The sequence below is a fragment of the Hyperoodon ampullatus genome (genome assembly GCF_949752795.1).
Source record: "Hyperoodon ampullatus genome assembly, chromosome: 1".
Taxonomy (NCBI): Eukaryota; Metazoa; Chordata; class Mammalia; order Artiodactyla; family Ziphiidae; genus Hyperoodon; species Hyperoodon ampullatus.
This window is the reverse complement of record NC_136914.1, coordinates 58,701,099-58,715,293: the sequence shown is the minus strand read 5'-3', so window position 1 is coordinate 58,715,293 and position 14,195 is coordinate 58,701,099. Positions and strand designations below refer to the sequence as shown.

Sequence of the window (14,195 nt, the reverse complement as noted above, 5' to 3'; positions counted from 1 at the left end):
TGGCTTCAAATAAGGTAATACCCTTTGAAGTATCAAAAATAAACCAACTTTTTTTTACATCTTTATTGGAGTATAATTGCTTTACAATGGTGTGCTAGTTTCTGCTTTATAACAAAGTGAATCAGTTACACATATACATACATTCCCAGATCTCTTCCCTCTTGCGTCTCCCTCCCTCCCACCCTCCCTATCCCACCCCTCTAGGTGGTCACAAAGCACTGAGCTGATCTCCCTGTGCTATGCGGCTGCTTCCCACTAGCTAGCTATTTTACATTTGGTAGTGTATGTATGTCAATGCCACTTTCTCCGCTTTGTCACAGCTTACCCTTCCCCCTCCCCATATCCTCAAGTCCATTCTCTAGTAGGTCTGTGTCTTTATTCCTGTCTTACCCCTAGGTTCTTCATGACATTATTCTTCCCCTTAAATTCCATATGTATCTGTTAGCATACGGTATTTGTCTTTCTCTTTCTAACTTACTTCACTCTGTATGACAGACTCTACGTCCATCCACCTCATTACAAATAGCTCAATTTCGTTTCTTTTTATGGCTGAGTAATATTCCATTGTATATATGTGTCACATCTTCTTTATCCATTCATCTGTTGATGGACACTTAGGTTGTTTCCATCTCCTGGCTATTGTAAATAGAGCTGCAGTGAACATTTTGGTACATGACTCTTTTTGAATTATGGTTTTCTCAAGGTATATGGCCAGTAGTGGCATTGCTGGGTCATATGGTAGTTCTATTTGTAGTTTTTTTTTATACTTTATTTTTTATTTTATTTATTTTTATTTATTTTTTACATCTTTATTGGAGTATAATTGCTTAACAATGGTATGTTAGTTTCTGCTTTATAACAAAATGAATCAGTTATACATGTGTTCCCATATCCCCTCCCTCTTGCGTCTCCCTCCCATCCTCCCTATCCCACCCCTCCAGGCGGTCACAAAGCACCGAGCTGATCTCCCTGTGCTATGTGGCTGCTTCCCACTAGCTACCTTACGTTTGGTAGTGTATATATGTCCATGCCTCTCTTTCGCTTTGTCTCAGCTTACCCTTCCCCCTCCCCATATCTTCAAGTCCATTCTCTAGTAGGTCTGTGTCTTTATTCCTGTCTTACCCTTAGGTTCTTCATGACATTTTTTTCTTCTTAAATTCCATATATATGTGTCAGCATACAGTATTTGTCTTTCTCTTTCTGACTTACTTCACTCTGTATGACAGACTCTAGGTCCATCCACCTCATTACAAATAGCTCAATTTCATTTCTTTTTATGGCTGAGTAATATTCCATTGTATATATGTGTCACATCATCTTTATCCATTCATCTGTTGATGGACACTTAGGTTGTTTCCATCTCCTGGCTATTGTAAATAGAGCTGCAGTGAACATTTTGGTACATGACTCTTTTTGAATTATGGTTTTCTCAAGGTATATGGCCAGTAGTGGCATTGCTGGGTCATATGGTAGTTCTATTTGTAGTTTTTTAAGGAACCTCCATACTGTTCTCCATAGTGGCTGTACCAATTCATATTTCCACCAGCAGTGCAAGAGTGTTCCCTTTTCTCCACACCCTCTCCAGCATTTATTGTTTCTAGATTTTTTGATGATGGCCATTCTGACTGGTGTGAGATGATATCTCATTGTAGTTTTGATTTGCATTTCTCTAATGATTAATGATGTTGAGCATTCTTTCATGTGTTTGTTGGCAATCTGTGTATCTTCTTTGGAGAAATGTCTATTTAGGTCTTCTGCCCATTTTTGGATTGGGTTGTTTGTTATTGAGCTGCATGAGCTGCTTATAAATTTTGGAGATTAATCCTTTGTCAGTTGCTTCATTTGCAAATATTTTCTCCCATTCTGAGGGTTGTCTTTTGGTCTTGTTTATGGTTTCCTTTGCTGTGCAAAAGCTTTGAAGTTTCATTAGGTCCCATTTGTTTGTTTTTATTTCCATTTCTCTAGGAGGTGGGTCAAAAAGGATCTTGTGATTTATGTCAGAGTGTTCTGCCTATGTTTTCCTCTAAGAGTTTGATGGTTTCTGGCCTTACATTTAGGTCTTTAATCCATTTTGAGCTTAAAAATAAACCAACTCTTACAAGAAGACAAAAGAATAAATGGAAGCTTTTATTAGTGAAGCAAGTCAATTTATTATATTTCCAACATGGTCTTCTTCCTCTATAATGAAACAAACTACAATACTTTACAATGTAACTTTTTAAATATTTCAGAAGGGAAACATTTCTTTGGGAACTTAGGAAAGCAAATATTTTGGGAAGAATAACTACAAGAGGTTATTTTTTCAACTTTAATACAGTAACAGCTTGCCCACCAGGTATATTACCCAGCATTTTTCCTTTTAATGAATCCATCAAGTATTAGCCAACAAGGAACCTACTTTTAGAAAATGAGGCAGAAAAGGTTTATATTTAAATAGGAAACGAGCAATCTAAATACCAATCACATGTCACTTTAACAAGGCAATTTATTTACATAATTAGGTATAAATTATTAATTATGTTGATTAAGGTCCTAGCAAAGACTCAATTGGTCTATCTCAAATTCAAACAGCACTCATCTGGCTATGAAGGTAGACATAATAATGGAATTGGGCCTGTTTGAATAAGGGGAAAAAAATATCTTCATTACTGCACATTTTCTGTCATTAAAAACAAGGATTATTAAGTCAGGGACATCTTGGTTCTGAACCTCTCCATTTTTGTTGGAAGAAGACTGACCATCTCTTTGCTAAGTTCTAGTTCAACTTCTATTTCCTGGGCAGCTTCAGGGTGCTTCTCACAGTAATCAACAATAAATTTGTAATGTTCCAGTGATGTTGCCAAATTTTCTAGCTCTTTCTTGGGATCTGCAGTGATGATTTTGCCATAGAGACGGGCAACTCGAAACTTAGCTAACATGGCAGGGCGAAGAACATCTTCCCCTATATGCTCAGGAAATACTTTATTTGGGTCTCTCAGGGAGTCTAAGAAGAGCTGGTAGTACTTCAGTGCTGACTTATTAAGACTATTTATTTTTTTCACGATGTGTGAATCAGGATCCCTCAGCTTGTCAGCTATGGCAATCTTCAAATCCATCATATCATAATAAGCATGTGCAACTTCAAACTGAATCTGTCTGTTGACCAACAAATAATACTGTGGATTCAGGTCCACAATTAGGGGCTCTAGCATAGCTATTCTGCGTTTATGCATCTTGCACCGTCTCTCCATGTCAGTTTCAAAGAATGCCAGCACCTTAAACAGAGCACTGTGGTCCTGGACAACTTCAATATGGTCAGTGACATAACCATCAATCTGAAAGAACTCTTTTGCCTCAAAAACGTAGTGCTGACCCATTAAGAAAAGCTCTCTGGCTTCTTCAAAATCTGAAGGTCTCAAATAGCTCACTTTCTCTTCCACTGCAGAGATGGCATCACACAGTTCGCCGGTTCCAAACTGCACAGCTTTTTTCCTAACACTTTCTTCCTCATCTAGTTCTTTCTTCCTTAAAGCTCTAAGTTCAGATTGTTTATCAAGATCAAGCTCCCCTATGTTGTCCTGAAAGAACAAAATTAATTATGGTTGAGGACAGACACTGGTCTCCTGCTGTCAATACTACAGCAAACTTAAGAGTAAAGATAAGAAAACCCTCTTCCCAGCCTGGTTTAGGGAGGTGATATAACCACATCTTTTAAAACTTCTTTCTAATTATATTCCACTTATATTAAAAATGAAAGAAACTAGGAAAAAGTAAAACTGCTTATCACTTTCCTCTTTGGGGAACTAACTCATTTATAGTTACTCTTTAAGGTAAGATAAATGCATATGAAAACTGTAAGAGCTGTGAAACATTATATACATCTAATACATTATTAGTAGTATTTTAACATTAGAGTAAGATTGAAATCTACATCCTAAAAATATTATATAGAAATGCAATTAAGATTAACAACATGATGTTTATGCTAAGTTATATACTGAAATATATTACAGAGAAATGCTCTAGGCCTCTTAAAGATACTAAAATAAAGACAGAGTTAAATCTACTCATAGTTAAAGTTATCTCCCTCACCTCCTGGGGCCAAAGGAAAAAAAACTAAGATGGTTAAAAAAAAAAAAAGGCTAAGCTCATTCTCTTCTTCCTAGACAAGAAAATTAAACATCAGATCCCTCAGTGGACAGCCCCAAGGCCTTCTCTTCTTTTCATTTGAAGTTGTCTCTCTATATCTGCATTGTTCAAAACAGTAGCCATTTGCTGCGTGTGGATGGCTACTGAGCATATGAAATGTCCAAAGTGAGATGTGATCAGTGTAAAATAATACATACCCAATTTCCAAGACTTAGTACAAAATTTAAAATAGCTCAACTCTTTAGTATTGATGACAAATAGAAATGATTATTTCTTTTTATATTCTAGGCTAAGAAATATAAATTTCACCTGCTTTTTTCCTTTTCTAATGTAGCCACTAGAAAACTTAGAATACCAGCCACATATGTAATTTTATTTCTACTGGACAGCACTGCTCTACACAGGTGACTCCATCCATACCCATGGTTGCAACTGCCATCCATGGGAGGAGGACTCACAAATCTACAGGTACGACCTGGACCTCTTCTCAAGCTCCAGACCCATAACTACAGCTCCCCACACAACATCTCCTTCTCTCAGAAGACTCAGACACCTCATCCTCAACATGTCCACAATGGAACTCTTACCCTTCAGCAAACACGTTCCTATTCTAGTAGTAGTTTAGTGAAGGACACTCCATCGATGTGGACAGCCAGCAGTCGAGGATCATTCTTGAGATGTTCCTCTCCTCTCCCCTTTACCCCACACTTCCAATCCATCACCAAGTCCTTTACATTTTGCCCCCTAAATACCTCCTGAATGCATTCTTTTCCACCATCTCTTTCGCCACCATCCTAGACCAAGCTCCCTTCACATCTCACCTCCACTGTTCCAATGGTCTTCCAATTTCCCCCATCCACTCTTGCTTTCCCTCAATTCATTCTCCATTCTGCTACATAAGTAATCAGTCCAAAAACTCTCCAAGGCTTCCATTCATTGAAGGCCCTGCTTGTTCTATCCCATTCTTTCTTTCTTTCTTTTTTAAAATTAATTTATTTTTGGCTGCGTTGGGTCTTCGTTGCGGTGCGCGGGCTTCTCATTGCGGTGACTTGTTGCCGAGCACGGGCTCTAGAGCACAGGCTCAGTACTTGTGGTGCACAGGATTAGTTGCTCTGCGGCATGTGGGATCTTCCCGGACCAGGGCTCGCACCCGTGTTCCCTGCATTGGCAGGTGGATTCTCAACCACTGTGCCAGCAGGGAGGTCCCTGTTCTATCCCTTTCTAACTCTATCGTATATCACATGTGCTCTCACTCCGCTCCAGCCTCACAGGCCTTTGTTCCATCCCTTCTAACACCATGCTCCCTATGCCATAGAATTTTTAAACATGCAGCTTCAGCTCCTTGGAATGCTATGCCTTCTCATTCCCAGAGCTTCCTTCAGATGTTACTTCCTGCTACTATGACTTCTCTCATGTGTCTCTCCTTTGTGAAACTTACTAAAACTGCACTTTCATATGAAGTAAAAAAAAAACCAAGTCTATTTTTGTTCATCATAGTACAATGACTACCATAGAGCTGGCAGAAATACTTAAATTTGTATATGTTATTAAACTTGAATTAAAGAAGGCTTTTCAGGTAAACAGATGATCAAAGGATAAAGTTAAAGTAACAAAGCCAGATTAAGGAAAATCTGAGTAATTTAGTAGCATGGCAACTATTTGAGTTTAAAGTAACCAGGTGATAAACTCTAGTGCCCAGTCTGGAAAACATCAACTAAAGGAAGGGTAAGAGTTAAATCACACAGGGTGTTTTGCTTGACACAATTACTTCAAATGCAGGCCATAAGTCTCTAAATCTTGCTTACTTAATGTGCTTCCTGGCTGCTTGTTTGTTTACATGCTTTCTAGGCTGCTTTCTGAGCAGAAGAAAGCTGACAGATTTTCCTGGCAACTTCTCTAGACATAAAGCTCCCTAGTTTTTCTCCCCACTTCCTTTCTTTTCCAAACATGCCTCATCTTTACCCTCTACCTCTAAAGTGCTCTCATCTTTGAAACACACATGTTTCCGGGAGTTTGTGGCTTGTTTGGTTTTATTTTGTTTAGTAGTTTCACAAGGTTCTATATTTACTAAAACTGATTATACTTTAATGCGTGTAAATAGAAAAGCAGCATAACTCCTTCAGGAAGGTCTCCAATGTATCTACACTTAGTATGGTGCATCCAAATGATTTATTTTCCTCTGTAGAGGTTAGGAACTAGAATCCATTAGGTATGGACCAGTAATAACAATACCAATGATGACAGTTAACTTACTGAGGACTTGGTTATGTCTCAGGCACTTTTCTGAGCCCTTTATATATATTTAACTCTCACAGCAACACTATTAAGTACTATTATTACCCCCATCTTACTTGTGAGGAAACTGAGGCAAAGAGAAGTTAACTGCCATGAATACACAGCTACAAACTAGCAGGGCTGTTTCCAGATACATTTATACTTATATTCTTATCAAATATATATTTACTCTATAAAGTATGTAAAGATTAGTAAGACTTCCTGCCATCAAGTTGCTTATAGTCTAAAAAGACATAAAGGAATAAGATAAGAATATGAATAGGGATAACAGGGATAATACAAAGTTGAGTGACTTAGGTAGGGTTCTACGGAATTTAAAGGAGGGAGAAGATATCTGTAGGGGATGAAGAATTATACGTTCAATAATTTTATTTATTTATATATATATATATATATATTTTTTTTTTTTTTTTTTGCAGTACGTGGGCCTCTCACTGTTGTGGCCTCTCCCATTGGGGAGCACAGGCTCCGGACGTGCAGGCCCAGCGGCTATGGCTCACAGGCCCAGCCGCTCCACAGCATGTAGGATCCTCCCGGACCAGGGCACGAACCCGTGTCCCCTGCATCGGCAGGCGGACTCTCAATCACTGTGCCACCAGGGAAGCCCACATTCAATAATTTTTGAGAGGGGCTTCCCTGGTGGTGCAGTAGTTAAGAATCCGCCTGCCAATGCAGGAGACACGGGTTCAAGCCCTGGTCCAGGAAGATCCCACATGCTGCAGAGCAACTAAGCTTGTGTGCCACAACTACTGAGCCTGCGCTCTAGAGTCCATGAGCCACAACTACTGAAGCCTGCACACCTAGAGCCCGTGCTCCACAACAAGAGAAGCCACTGCAGTGAGAAGCCCGCGCTCCCCACAACTAGAGAAAGCCCGTGTGCAGCAACGAAGACCCAATGCAGCCAAAAATAAATTTAAAAAAATAATTTTTGAGAACCCGTTGTGTCTGGAGATTAGTATACGATACGAATACGATGAAGACTCCCTCTCATGGAGCTTACGCTCTATCCAAAGGGAAGTCTTGAAGGAAGAGATGTTATTTGAGATGGCCTCGATTGATGAGTAAGATTTGAAAAGGTTGAGATGGGGAGAACAAGAAACAAATATATATGAGAGCATTCTGCATGCCTTGAATACACATGCAGTGAGCCCAATGAGCATACTCTCCATTTTAAGCTTTTACTTAACATCCTGCTATTTAAGAAAGAAAAGACCACTTTTGACTGTATTACCTGCATGGAAAGTTGGGCATTCTGCATGAGAGTCAAACAGTATTTGATCCAGCATCTTGCTATTTCCCCTTTTCTTTGGTGATAAAGCTCTGGCACATCTCTTTCAGCTTCAGTAGCTAAAATGATACATGATTTGTGTAAGTTAATGGTCACAATTGTAATTTTCATGTGTACTGCATTCTTTTTTGTATCACTTACCCCCCCCATTATAAAAGTAACAAGTCCTCACTGAAGCAGTGGGGGAAAAAAAAATTCCTACCACCCAGAGGTACTCACTATTATTTGCATATTTCTTTCTAGTTTTTTCTTATGTATTACCTATAGGTAAAAACTAAGGTCACCATGTATATTAAATTTTGAATACAGGCATACCTCAGAGATATTGCAGGATTGATTCCAGACCACTGTGATAAAGCGAGTCACACGAATTTTTTGTTTTCCATAGCATATAAAAGTTATGTTTGCACTATACTGTAGTCTATTAAGTGTGCAATAGCATCATGTCTTAAAAATGTACACATCTTAATTAAAAAATACTTTATTGCTAAAAAATGCTAACCATCATCTGAGGCTTCAGAGAGTCATAAACTTTTTTGCTGATGGACCGTCCTGTCTCAGTGCTGGTGGCTGCTGACCGATCAGGGTGGTGGTTGCTGAAGGGTGGGGGGGGCCGTGGCAATCTCTTAAAACAAGACAGCAGTGACGTGTGCTGTGCTGATGGACTCTCCTTCCTCCTTTCATGAACAATTTCTCTGTAGCATGCAATGCTGTTTGACAGCATTTCACCCAACACAGAACTTCTTTCAAAATTGGAGTCCATCCTCTCAAACCCTGCCACTATTTCATCAAGTAAGTTTATGTACTATTCTAACTCCTTTGTTGTCATTTCAAGAATCTTCACAGCATCTTCACCAGGAGTAGATTCCATCTCAAGAAACCATTCTCTTTGCTCATCCGTAAGAAGCAACTCCTCATCTGTCAAAATTTTATGAGATTGCAGCATTTCAGTCACATCTTCAGGCTCGACTTTTAGTTCTCACACTATTTCTACGCATCTGCAGTTACTTCCTCCACTGAAGTCTTAAGCCCCTCAAAATCATCCCTGAGGGCTGGAGTCAGCTTCTTCCAAACTCCTGTTAATGTTGATATTTTGACCTCTTCCCATGAATCATGAATGTTCTTAATGGCATCTAGAACAGTGAATCCTTTCCAGAAGATTTTCAATTTACTTTGCCCAGATCCATCAGAGGAATCACATCTATGGCAGTGATAGCTTTATGATTTTTTTCTTCAAACAGTAACACTTGAAAGTCGAAATTACTCCTTGATCCATGGGCTGCAGAATGGATGTTGTATTAGCAAACATGAAAACAACATTAATCGCATTGTGTATCTCCATCAGAGCTCTTGGATGACCCAGGTACATTGTCAAAGAGCAGTAATCTTTTGAAAGGAATTTTTTTTTTTTTGAACAGTAGGTCTCAACAGTGGGCTTAAAATATTCAGTAAACCATGTTGTAAACAGATGTGTTGTCATCCAGGTTTTGTTGTTCCATTTACAAAGCACAGGTAGCATAACTAGCATAAAGCATAATTAGCACAATTCTTACAGGCCCTAGGATTTTCAGAATGGTAAATGAGCATTAGCTTCAAGTTAAAGTCACCAGCTGCACTAGCCCCTAACAAAAGAGTCAGCCTGTCCTTTGAAGCTTTGAAGCCAGGCATTTACTTCTCTCTAGCTATGAAAGTCCTAGATGGCATCTTCTTCCAGTAGAAGGCTGTTTCATCCACATTGAAAATCAGTTTAGTGTAGCCACCTTCATTAATGATCTTAGCTAGATCTTCTGGATAATTTGCTGCTTCACCTTGCACTCTTACGTTATGGAGACAGCTTCTTTCCTTAAATCTCATGAACCAACCTCTGCTAACTTCAAACTTCTGCAGCTTTCTCACCTCTCTCAGCCTCCACAGAAATGAAGAAAGGTAGGGCCTTTCTCTGGATTAGGTTTTGGTTTAAGGGAATGCTGTGACTTGTTTAATCTTCTATCCAGACCACTAAAACTTTCTCCATATCAGCAATAAGGCTGCTTTGCTTTCTTATCATTCATGTGTTGACTGGAGTAGCACTTTCAATTTCCTTCAAGAACTTTTCCTTTGCATTCATAACTTGGCTAACTTGCACAAGAGGGAGTATCTTTTGGCCTATTTTGACATGCCTTCTTCACTAAGCTTAATCATTCCTAGCTTTTGATTTAAAGTGAGAGATTTGCAACTCTTCCTTTCACTTAGAGATCACTGTAGGGTTATTAACTGACCTAATTTCAATAGTGTTGTGTTCTCAGGAAACAGGGAGGCCGGAGGAGAGGGAGAAAGATATGGGGGAACAGCCAGTCAGTGGAGTTGTCAGAACACACATTTACCAATTAAGTTCACCATCTTATATGGACAGTTAGTGGCACCCCAAAACAATTTCTTAGACCTTAGGACAAGTACATGTGGGTGATTAATACCATTATTAATCAAATTAGATTAATAAAAGGATTGCTCATACAGGTTTTTAGAATACTTTAAGATAAGAATTCTGTAATTCATGTCTACTTGGATTCTTTTTTTTTTCTTTTCCATTATGGTTTATTACAGGATGTTGAATACAGTTACAATAGGACCTTGCTGTTTATCCATTCTCTCTCTCTCTCTCTCTATATATATATATATAATAGATTGTATCTGCTAGTCCCAAACTCCCAATCCAACCCTCCCCAACACCACCCCCCCCCCGGCAACCCTGAATCTATACACGGATTCTTAAGAGGTAGGTTTTGAAAGCAGTTTCCTCTAATTGTTTAAGCATTTGCTTTTTCCCCTTGCCTATACTATGGTCTCTGTAAATGAAGAAATAGTGTTGAACAAGGTGAAGGTTAGCATAGCTCCTAGTTAATTTGTCAAATTCCAATTTAGTAGAATCCAAATTGAAATGGATTTTTCATAAATTAAAAGCAGTCCTGAGTGGAAAGCATCCCCCAAAACAATGTTTGGAATGATGGGGGAGATTTAATGAAGGGTCAAATATTTCATTTTGTAATGAGTCCCATGTCCAGTTTTACCAAAACACTGTTACATCTGTGGAAGGAATTTATTTTTGCAAAGAACAATTTTAAATTTTTCATGGTTTAAATTATTTTGGTTTTCACTAGTATTCAAAAAAAAATCCTTCGTAACATGAAGTAACATTTTCAGTCGTCATGTTAGATTTAATGCAGTATTGCCATTAATCTGTGTACTTTGCTCTGCCTTTATAATCTTCCTTTTTCCATCAACATGGGTGTGACACAAATGCCAAGTACAGCAGGCACTGCCCAGCTCTACAGGGAAAGAATCAAGTCGCTCACCTCCCAAGCAACGTGGAAGTACAACACTGATGTAAGTCACCAGTCAGCTGGATCGTCTCCTTCAGGTGAACATTCAGTTCCGTAGAAAAAGTGGTTTTTAATCCCACCAGTAAAACTTTCTACCTGGATTCTCTTATAAGGAAACAATGTATAGCTGATTCTCATTGTTCCTGGTAGTTATGTTCTATAAAGTTGCTGTGAACAGTGAATTAGGGAATGCTAAAACATCACTCCTAGGGCAAATACAGGGTTACGTTCTGATGAGCTTCTGGTCACAATATTTTCATCAACTGATCAATATATAACCTTATTTTTTTTTTTTTTTTTTTTTTTTTTGTGGTATGCGGGCCTCTCACTGTTGTGGCCTCTCCCGTTGTGGAGCACAGGCTCTGGACGCACAGGCCCAGCGGCCATGGCTCACGGGCCCAGCCGCTCCATGGCATGTGGGACCCTCCCGGACCGGGGCACGAACCCGTGTCCCCTGCATCGGCAGGCGGACTCTCAACCACTACGCCACCAGGGAAGACCCTATAACCTTATTTTAATGTGTTTCTGTTTAAAGACACCTTATTTAATATATAATTGACTCATTAACATTGACATTAACATTGAACTCATGGCCAATAGCACTGTAGCTTGTGCCTAAATGAAGCTTATCTAGCACTGTATTTTCTCCCGAGGGTACATCCCAGTCTTCATGTGCTTAGGAACACTAGATACCACTTCAGCACTACACTTGGGGGCCATTTTAAACAATGAAATCACCAACAAAATGCAAAAAAAAAAAGTAAAAAATGTGGCACTGAGTAATTTAGACCGCAAAAAGGATACTTGTTTATAGTATGAAAGCTGAAACAAGAAGGTGGATCATTGCCTTGTTCTACCTCAGCTGGTAATGTGCACCTCAGGTGCCTCAAATCCTTTGCTGTCTGCAAATGACCACACGAGTGCCTCAAGTACTGATTTTGGGGGTTACGAGTAAATTGTGGCAAGTAGGCAAATTCAAAAATATGGAATCTACAAATAATGAGGATTGACTGTATTTTGGAACCTGCACTTACATATGAAGTCCTTGATCTTTCCTTTTCAGAAATAGCTTATGGATCTGGGTAATTGACTTCCTTAAGGTTTGGAAGCAAAAGTTACTGGATTGTATACCTTACTAAAATGTGCTCAGAGGTCCTGGTGGGCATATTACTGATTTTATTTATTTTTTTGAATGTTTATTTTATATTGGAGTATAGTTAATTAACAAGGTTGTGTTAGTTTCAGGTGCACAGCAGAGTGATTCAGTTATACACAGGATATATTTGTATCCTTTTTCAAATTCTTTTCCCATTTAGGTTATTACAGATTTTTTTTTTAAAATCCATCCTATGACAAAGGCTTTACTGACAACTTTCCATAGTTAGTCAAAAAATAAAAAAATACAAAACACAGCAGACAGCATCTCACACACTAGAAACCAACATGACAGGAGTCCCTTCTCAACACTGTAAAAAAAAACAAAACAAAACCAAAAAACCCAAAACTGAGAACTTAGTTTTGGTGGGGGACAGAACTTTGGTCCCCTACCAAATGAACTGAAATATTCCAGCAGAGAATCAAACCGAAGTGGTAAGATGGCGGGGGGGTGTGTGTCAGATTTTTAAATAACTGCTTTTGTGACAAACGAGCTGGAAAAGACAGGTTTGGGCTAGGCTGCGTCCCTTACTATAACTATCAGGTTATTACAGACTATTGAGCAGAGTTCCCTGTGCTATAGAGCAGGTCCTTTTAAATTTTTTTAAAAATATCTATTTGGCTGCATTGGGTCTTAGTTGTGACACAACGGATCTTCGTTGTGGCCTGCAGGATCTCTTGTTGTGGTGTGCAGGGCTGCTTTCTAGTTGTGGCGGGAGGGCTCTAGAGCAAACAGGCTTAGTTGCCCTGTGGCATGTTGGATCTTAGTTCCCCAACAAGGGATCAAACCTGCACCCCCTGCATTAGAAGGCGGCTTTTTTTTTTTTTTTTTGCGGTATACGGGCCTTTCACTGTCGTGGCCTCTCCTGTTGTGGAGCACAGGCTCCGGACGCACAGGCTCAGCGGCCATGGCTCACGGGCCCAGCCGCTCCGCGGCATGTGGGATCTTCCCGGACCGGGGCACGAACCCGTGTCCCCTGCATCGGCAGGTGGACTCTCAACCACTGCGCCGTCAGGGAAGCCCTAGAAGGCGGCTTCTTAACCACTGGACCACTAGGGAAGTCCCTGTAGGTAATCTATTTTAAATATATCAGTGTGTACATGTCAATCCCAAACTCCCAATCTATCCCTCCCCAGCACCTTCTCCCCGGTAACCATAAATTTGATCTCTGTGAGTCTGTTTCTGTTTTGTAAAAAAGTTCATTTGTATCATCTTTTTTAGATTCTGCATATAAGTGATATATGATATTTGTCTTTCTCCATCTGACTGACTTCACTTAGTATGATAATCTCCAGGTCAATCCATGTTGCTGCAAATGGCATTATTTCATTCTTTTTAATGGTTGGGTAATATTCCATTGTATATAGGTACCACATCTCCTTTATCCATTCATCTGTTGATGAACATTTAGGGTGCTTCCGTGTCTTTGCTACTGTAAACAGCGCTGCAGTGAACACTGGGGTGCATGTATCCTTTCGAACCATGATTTTCTCCACAGATATGCCCAGGAGTGGGATTGCTGGGTCACATGGTAAGCTCTATTTTTAGTTTCTTAAACTTCCATACTGTGCTCCACAGTGGCTGCACCAGTTTACATTCCTACCTACAGTGTAGGAGGTTTCCCTTTTCTCCACACCCTCTCCAGAATTTGTTATTTGTAGACTTTTTTTTTTTTTTTTTTTGCGGTACACGGGCCTCTCACTGTTGTGGCCTCTCCAGCTGCAGAGCAGAGGCTCCAGACATGCAGGCTCAGCGGCCATGGCTCACGGGCCCAGCCGCTCCACGGCATGTGGGATCCTCCTGGACCGGGGCACAAACCCGTATCCCCTGCATCGGCAGGTGGACTCTCAACCACTGCACCACCAGGGAAGTCCTATTTGTAGACTTTTTGATGATGGCCATTCTGACTGGTGTGAGGTGATACCTCATTGTAGTTTTGATTTGCATTTCTCTAATACTTAGCAATGTT

General features: G+C 39.8%; 1 protein-coding gene across 1 annotated transcript in view; it reads right to left on the bottom strand.

The window, feature by feature from the left end:
• Positions 1 to 2,681: 2,681 nt before the first annotated feature.
• Positions 2,682 to 14,195, bottom strand: part of KIFBP (kinesin family binding protein) — a gene marked incomplete at both ends in the record, with an annotated part of 33,710 nt that continues 22,196 nt past the window's right edge. The window contains 2 exons of the mRNA XM_079706866.1: positions 2,682 to 3,557; positions 7,655 to 7,770. Of these exons, the coding sequence (XP_079562992.1) occupies positions 2,682 to 3,557; positions 7,655 to 7,770 (992 nt within the window). The remainder of the gene's footprint in view (positions 3,558 to 7,654; positions 7,771 to 14,195) is intronic.